The 8,005-nt window shown below is 49.0% G+C and overlaps 1 protein-coding gene across 1 annotated transcript; it reads right to left on the bottom strand.

The window, feature by feature from the left end:
* Positions 1–302: 302 nt before the first annotated feature.
* Positions 303–1,858, bottom strand: LOC119327388 (BOI-related E3 ubiquitin-protein ligase 1-like). Its single transcript, XM_037600499.1, has 2 exons — positions 1,311–1,858; positions 303–1,209 (listed from the first exon to the last, which is right to left on the bottom strand). The coding sequence occupies exons 1-2, from the start codon at positions 1,707–1,709 to the stop codon at positions 649–651; spliced, it is 960 nt and encodes a 319-aa protein (XP_037456396.1). The 5' UTR covers positions 1,710–1,858; the 3' UTR covers positions 303–648.
* Positions 1,859–8,005: the final 6,147 nt, after the last annotated feature.

Here is an 8,005-nt window from a genome sequence, read left to right as displayed (position 1 = left end):
ATTCTTATAAATAATGATCTTCTATATATTTGGTTGTACGAATTTAGGCACCAATCTCTTGCCAGCCGAGAAAACTTTCTATAAATTCAAATCAATCTTTGGACAGTTTGAATTTTGGCAACCAACCTTTTGCCAACCCAGGAAAAATTCTTTAAATTCAAGTCACTCTCTATGACGGTTGGATCTAAATCGGATTTCTATCTTTGACCTGCTTCATCATCCCTGGTGCAAAAACCCTTAGACACGCCCCATATATGTTGTTCAACTTCTAATCTATGTATTTAATTTCAAGCATTGATCTGTAATACTACGAACTGTTTTTCTTCCTGTTGAACAATTGATCCAACGGCTTCAAGGAAAAAGCTAAACTAAAAAAAAAGGATACAAGTCCTTTCATATCTATGTCATCCAACCATCCTCCTATCTATTACCGCCGTTAACAAGGAGGAGGATACTCTACCGTTCGGCACCCTGCTGTTCTTCTACTGACATGTGGGCCTGTTGCAAAGCTGGCTTACATGTCAGTGGCCCAACGTGGCACGGCATGGTGCTTTCCGTCAACAACAACAAGAAAAAGTGAACAAAAGAATACAAACAAAAGTCGACTCTAGTAAGTTTTAGAAGGAAACCAAATGTCAGACTCTAAAACTATTCCTCCCGCATCACGAAAAGTTGAACGCTGCCATTCTTGGCGCTTCCGCACGCCGGGCACGCCTGTGCCGCGGCCGCGCACGGCGCGCACACGCAGAGGTGCCGGCACGGCAGCAGCAGCACCACGGCCGCGTCCTCGCGGCATCCCTTGCACCTTCCTACTGCTGTCGCGGGACGCTCCTCCACTGCCGGCGTGCCCACCTCCTCCTCCGCGCACAAAGGCACCTGGTTCTCTCCCCAGCAGCACGACTCGGCGTCGTCCTCCTGACCGTCGCCGCTTCCACCGCCACGGACCGCCTGGGAGTCGAGCGCCCGCTGCAGGTCGCCGCGGAGCACGTTGGCCGTGGCCTCGTTGGACTGCGCGATGTCGCGCCACATCTGGGCCTCCATGAAGAGGTTCCGAAGGCGCTCCTCGAGCGCCCAGTTCATGATCCTGATCCGCTCAATCTCGTCGTCCCTGGCCTTGAGCCGCTTCGCCGCCCTGGCCTCCACGGTCGAGACGATCAGCCTCGTGTGGCTCTGCCTCTGCTCCGCCAGAGTAGTCCACAAATTTTGCGCCTGCATCATCGACCACGGTTAATAAAAACTACACAGAAATTAAAGCCTGAAACGCAAAGTATCGATCGGTGGCGGCGATTTGATCATGGCATGTGACTTACATGTTTGAGCAGGATGCGGTCGACGTCGATGGTCTGCTGCTGGACGTGGGCCGCAAGAACGTCGGCCGCGGCAAGCATCGACGACCGCCCGTCGCGCTTCCGCTTGTTTGTGCTCATTTCCTGACCACCGTCGGGCCTGACGCCCTTCTTCGCCAGATTGGCAGCAGCCATCGCCAAGAACTCGGAATACTGCTCCGTGGCCGACGTCGTCGTCATCGTCGCCGGCGGCAGACTGAAGAGGTCCGCGCACATGTGGTGGTCCCGCTGGCTCGGCAGCGCAGCACCATAACAAGGCCCACTCGCTGGGATAGTAGCGGCGGAGGCGAGCTGGTGGTGACCGCCGCCGGCGCCGGTGGTGAGTAACATGTGGCGCAGGCGTTGCAGGTCCACGGAGGCCATGGCGATTGATGGGGCGCGCGGGTCGTCCGCTAGCTTCCTATATATACAGCCAAGGCGATGCGTCCCTGGCCGGAGTTAGTCAGATGTGGGAGGTGAGGTCATCGATCGGCGAGAGGGGACGGGCGGGCAGGGTGGCAAAGAAACGAGGTCCGTAGATGGCAGGCCGCCGGGTATTTATGGTGCGTGACCGGGCTTTGGTTGGCATCCTGAGTGAGAATGCAACTGACGATGAGATTGACCGGCCCTGTTCAGGAGGGAATTTTCCTTTTATTTATGGCTTCCGTTTCAATCTCTCCCTAAATTTGCAGTAGAAACCACGAATTCCCCGCGTTATATTACCTTTCTGCACCGAAATTGCTGGCTTCCGTTCCCGACGATTCCATCGATCGGTTGACTAATTTGCAGAACCCAAGCCTTGGCCATATACTGTATCGTTTAAGTTAGTATATGTCGTGGCGCCAAATCAGCACGCATCGTTGAGCCTTTGATCTCTGCACGCACGAATCTTGGGGTATAAGGAAACTTAACAAAGCAAAGCAAATTACGCGCTCTGGACTTGGTAAAGATCGGGAATCACGTACAAAGCCGTGGTTACTGGAGGGCAATTCCAGGAAGAAGGAAACCGTGCATGCGTTACGTACTAAGTTCATGCACTGCATCTGCATGCAGAATCAACGTACGTACTTTAATGTGCTGAGATATACTCCATCCGTTCTACATACGAATGTATATAGATGTACTTTAGAGTGTACATTCACAATGCTCAAAAAAAGAGTGTACATTCACACATTTTACTTCGTATGTAGTTCATAGTGAAATCTTTGCAAAGCCTTATATTTTGGAACGGAGGAAGTATATATTACTGCTAGGCGTTTTTTGGCTGGCTAGCTGTAGATGGTTGATAAAAATAATATAGTAAGACAAAGCGTAGACGTAGAGATGAGGGGTCAAAATTAGAAGGGAATGAATGAGCTAGTAATTGATTTGGTGGCGATAGATCGACCATTCATTCATTCTGGGCTGTACTTTGGTGCAAATCAGGCCGATCCATCCGATCCGTACTTTTAATTTGGGCAAAAGCTACCGCCAGCTTTTGATTTAATTTGATTTCCAAAAAAAGATCTCTACCAAAGTAGAGCTTCGATCGTCTTTTAACTGCGGGATACAGATAATCACGTCGCCGCCAAAATAGAACCACAGTTGTGCCATCACGCATCCTTTTTTTTTTTGCATGGAACTCATCACACATCTACACAGTGGCGGAGCCAGGATTGGAGCAAGCCCTGGGCCAAAAAAAAAGATTTTTGCCCAAAGTTAAAAACTTGACGTTTACAAGGCTTTTAGCTACCACAAAAGATACTCAGACAAAATATGGCTCAATTGCATGAAAAATGAAGAATTTTAGCTCAATGCTTAACGATACAACAAAATAGATAAAAACATGTGAAGAACTACAAAGAATAGTATGTGATAAAAAAGAGTATCAAATCAATGGTTTGCTTCATCAGTGCCTCACATAACCTCATCATCGGTGGAAGAAGGGCCAACACCTTCAAGACATTAAAAGCAAAATTTCATAAGAGAAGGCGTAAACATCAAGTGAAACAATTATGATTGATATAAATCTAAAAACTCACCCCCTCAGTTGCTTGATTCCCTCCATCTGAAAAGATAAGTGTAGACACACTCGTTCTGGAGACCGGTGAAAAAAAATCTTTTCATCTTCTCTTTCTACAATATGAAATGAAATGGGCAATTAGATTAATATCAGTTCGATAATACACTAGATATATGACTTGATACACACACATTATTGCAATTAAATTTTACTTTGGAGTGATTCACACTAAGACAGATTTCACACCGACATTGTAGAACATGATACAAGTGGAAGCATGAGGGGAAACCGGGAAAGCATCAAAAAAATATCAAGGTAGGTATGGCAGTCAAGAAGCTAGGCACGTCGGGCGATTGGGCGAAGAGCGCAGAGCCACACAGGAGGGCGGTACGGCGGTGGCCGAGACGCCGGTGGACGGCGGCGTCAGCGCAAGCGCTAGAGTTTGGACTTTGCAGATTGATCTTGCGTGCGTCGCATGCGAGTTAGGTCGGCGGCGGCTATGCGGTCGCTGGCGTCTCCTGACAGATTCGTGATGGGTTTTTCTTTCTTTGAGAAATCGACATCATCGTGTTGTGCGTGCGTCCGTTAGTTTTCTATTTTCCTGTCACATGCGTGCGCGAGTGGGAGGTCTCCTCGTGAATGCGTCCCTTGACATGCGGTGAGACAGCCCATGACGCTCTGGCCCTTCATTTTACTGGGCTGTACCCCGGGCCTGCAGAATATCATACATATATAACAGCCTAGCAGAAATTCCATGCCCCGGGCCTGGGCCCTTGGTGCCCGGGGCCCAGCTCCGCCCCTGCATCTACACGCATACATATAATAATAATAATAATAATAATAATAATAATAATAATAATATACGTCTAAATATATGTGTATCTTTGAAAAACAATAACGAACGACCAAGCAAACTTGTTTTTTTAGAGAACCAAACAAATTAGCTAACCAATATATTTGGAGCAGTGCGTACTGGAATCGATAGATCAAATGGGAAACAATGAATAGGTGCATATATATTGCAGTTTTTTTAGAGAATATATATTGCATTATGCTTTCCATTAATCTCTCTATATATGGACCTTTGTGCACAAGGAAACAACGTACTGTATGCATGCATTCAAGCGGAAGACGTCTGTCCGTAGGCGGATACGTTTCTACTTCTAGACTAGAAAAGGAAGAGCAAAACAGGTGGTGACGCAGGCCAAGGAAAGAGAAGAAACGGAACAGCTTTCAAGGAAACGCATGCGGAGGACAAGCACGATCGGGCGAGTACGAACGTGTCGCGCGCCACCCAAATAGCCCACATGCATGCTAGCGCGGCGGCACTAGGCTCCGGCGCCACCGAACGATCGATGCCAACCTTTGACTTGTCCGAAGATGTGCCACGCCTGCCGGCCCGGCGACGTGTGTCTTGACATGTCATGCGTATCCGTCATTAGTAAAAAGAAAGCTTCAAGGGGCTCAGTCCATATTATTTTGCATGGACTACTGACCATGCTATACGCTTCGTCGACTGATCTTTGGTAAAAATCGGCCGGGTCACGTGACGTTAGATTTACCGCACAGCAGTTGATACAACTGATGATTGTGTGCAGCATCAGCCATGTTGCGGTCCAAAGTTTGCAACATGATCCATGTTGCACTCAGAAATTTACAAACAAGCAAACATGGGCCATGTTATGTGCAGATTTGCAACATGGGTCATATTGTAGGGAGCCGATGTTGTGAGAGAGGGGAAAAAGTGGCCATCACAACCTCTTTGCAACATGGTCCGTGTTGCAAACCTCCTTGCAACATGACATATGTTGCCAACCATGCAAGCTACCATGCCCCGGCAGCCATGCTACGTGCGATGATGCTCCTTTCAAGCTCTGGTGGTCGACATCCCTTTGCAGCAGCTCGCACCCCTAGGATTGAATCACCTACAGTAGGGGGGGGGGTATCTTCTTGCCAACACTGCGGAACAAACGTCGGGCACGACGAGCAGACAACTGATGTATCTTGTTGCGGAGCCCCGTGACACATACAGGCAGGCTGCCGCAACGGTGGCTGGGCCACCTCCCGGCAAGAATTCGAGACACATAAGAGAAAGGTTGGTGAGGGAAAGAGACGAAGACCGGCGTATGTGAGGGTGAGGATAAGGATAAGGGAGACGTTGCCGGAGAAGGAAAACATGGTCCGCATGATACACGACAAGCAAGTGACGCGGTAGACGCCCGGGCTACAATCAATCAGATGAGGGGGAGCTTCCCCTTTTTCTCTTTATTAGTTGCCTGCAAATTGGATTCCGATCAGTTGATTTCCCCAGCATGGAGAGAAGTTGAGTAACCCCGAGGTCGAAAGGGGGCCATGTGTTGTGTTTGTGTCGAATATTTTGTACTAATTGGGTTACGCTTGGACTTGGTGTTGTAGTGTGGGTAGGATACTTGTAGTGTCGGAGTCGGACATGTTGTACCCTTGGCCTCTTATATATGAGGAGGCACCCCACGTTGTAACATATGACGACTAGATAGCGACAGGCTCGCAAGGGGGTGTTGGCGGCTTGTGCCGGCACCCGGATGGCCGGTGTTGCGGTATCTCGGGAAGGAGCGCCCGTAGTCATTGCCCCGGGGAGTAGGCGAGTTCACCGAACCTCGTTAACAAATCTCGGTGTTGTCATTGTCTGTGATTGCTTGTTCCTCGGAAGATTGATCGCGTACCTCAAATTTATTCTAACAAGTGGTATCATGAGCAAGGTTTGAGATTGAGGTGGATCTAGAGGTGAAAATATCGCGGAAGAATTAGTTGTCGGCGAGATCGAAAGAATCGGCCTGTTGTTCGATCGTGTGGGCGCCGAGCTGACGTACTCGGAGTCGGTAAGGTTGGACGCGGCTTTGTGGCAACATAGATGGGCAAGTGCGGTCTAGCGGGCACACGGACAGCAGCCCAAGCGGTGGAAGGACGCGTGCAGCCTGAGGACTCGATCGGTCGCTGGACATACAGATTCTAGCGATACGTAGTGCAATTGGAAATAGCAAGTGGACAGAGATTTGTTTGGAGATAGAGGTTTGAGGTGGAGAAGTTCAACGGAACTGGAAGCTTTGGGTTATGGTAGACAAGGGTGAAAGATTTGTTGGCACAACAGGGATGCTTGAAGGCGTTGTTGCAGGAAGCCAAGCCAGCTAAGATGGAGGCGGATGACTCGGAGGAGTTACAGTTGAAAGCAGCCGGGACTATACGGTTGTGTCTGTCGGACCAGGTTATTTATCATGTGATGGATGAAAATTCGCCGAAAAAGATCTGGGAGAAGCTGGAAAGTCAGTTTATGTCCAAGACTGCGACAACCAAGGTGTATCTGAAGCAAAAATTGTATGGGATGAGGATGCAGGAGGGGTCAGATCTTGTGGAGTATATGAACGCCTTTAATCAAGTCGTGACGGATCTAGCACGCTTGGGTGCGACGGTTGACGACGAGGATAGGGCAATTCTGCTTCTTTGTTCATTGCCATCATCCTATGACCATTTGATCACTATGTTGACGCACGGCAAGGAGACCGTCAAGAATGAGGATATTACTGCGGCATTGCTATCTTATGATATGAGAAAGAAGAATGCGGTGGAAGTCTCTCATGGTGAAGGTTTGCTAGTCAAGGGTGAGCAGTGGCGGAAGGGATATGAGGCTGGGAAGAACAAGAAAAAGAAAAAGAATATACAGTGTCACAAGTGTAAGCAGTGGGGACATATGAGAAAGGACTGTCCAGAACTCAATGGTGGGGCAAGTGCTAATAAGGCAACTCATGGTGATGACTCAAACAGCAGTAGTGATGTCCTCATAGTATCATACAAACGGTCAACCAAAGGTGAAGCGTGGATGTTGGATTCGGCTTGCTCTTTTCATGCGACACCCAACAGGGAGTGGTTCTCTTCGTACAAGTCTGGTGAGTTTGGTTTAGCCTATGTGAGCGATGACACAGGTTATCGTGTTGCTGGAGTAGGTGACATCAAAATCAAGATGTTTGACAGAGTTGAGCGGATGCTTCGGGGAGTCAGGCATGTGCCGGGCCTAAAGAGAAATCTAATTTCGCTTGGTGTTCTTCATGATGGTGGTATGGTATTCTGTTGTGATCGGGATAGGAAGACCATGAGAATCATGGAAGATGAGGTGACCGTGATGATTGGAACGAGGACGGCTTCGCATCTTTACAAGCTGCAAGGGAGCACTATTGCAGGTGGAGTCACGGAGACTGGAGTTGCGGGAGTAGCAACGGGGTTCCATGGCGGCGGCGGGTCTAGGGCAGACTCGTCGAGTAGCTCTCAGTAAGCTACAAAGAAGACAACACAAGTCCGGAGTACATGAAAGTTTGACGCATGGACAAATTCAAGGTGGTGGAGAATATTCGCCAAGGTGGAGTTTGTTGTGTTTGTGTCGAATATTTTGTACTAGTTGGGTTACGCTTGAACTTGGTATTGTAGTGTGGGTAGGATACTTGTAGTGTCGGAGTCAGAAATGTTGTACCCTTGGCCTCTTATATATGAGGAGGCACCCCACATTGTAACCTATGACGACTAGATAGCGACAGGCTGGCAAGGGGGTGCTGGCGGCTTGTGCCGGCACCCGGGTGGCCGGTGTTGCGGTATCTCGGGGAGGAGCGCCCGTAGTCATTTCCCCGGGGAGTAGGCGAGTTTGCCGAACCTC

The sequence above is a fragment of the Triticum dicoccoides genome, chromosome 7A, assembly GCF_002162155.2.
Source record: "Triticum dicoccoides isolate Atlit2015 ecotype Zavitan chromosome 7A, WEW_v2.0, whole genome shotgun sequence".
NCBI classification, from domain to species: domain Eukaryota; kingdom Viridiplantae; phylum Streptophyta; class Magnoliopsida; order Poales; family Poaceae; genus Triticum; species Triticum dicoccoides.
This window is presented reverse-complemented; position numbering and strand designations above follow the sequence as displayed.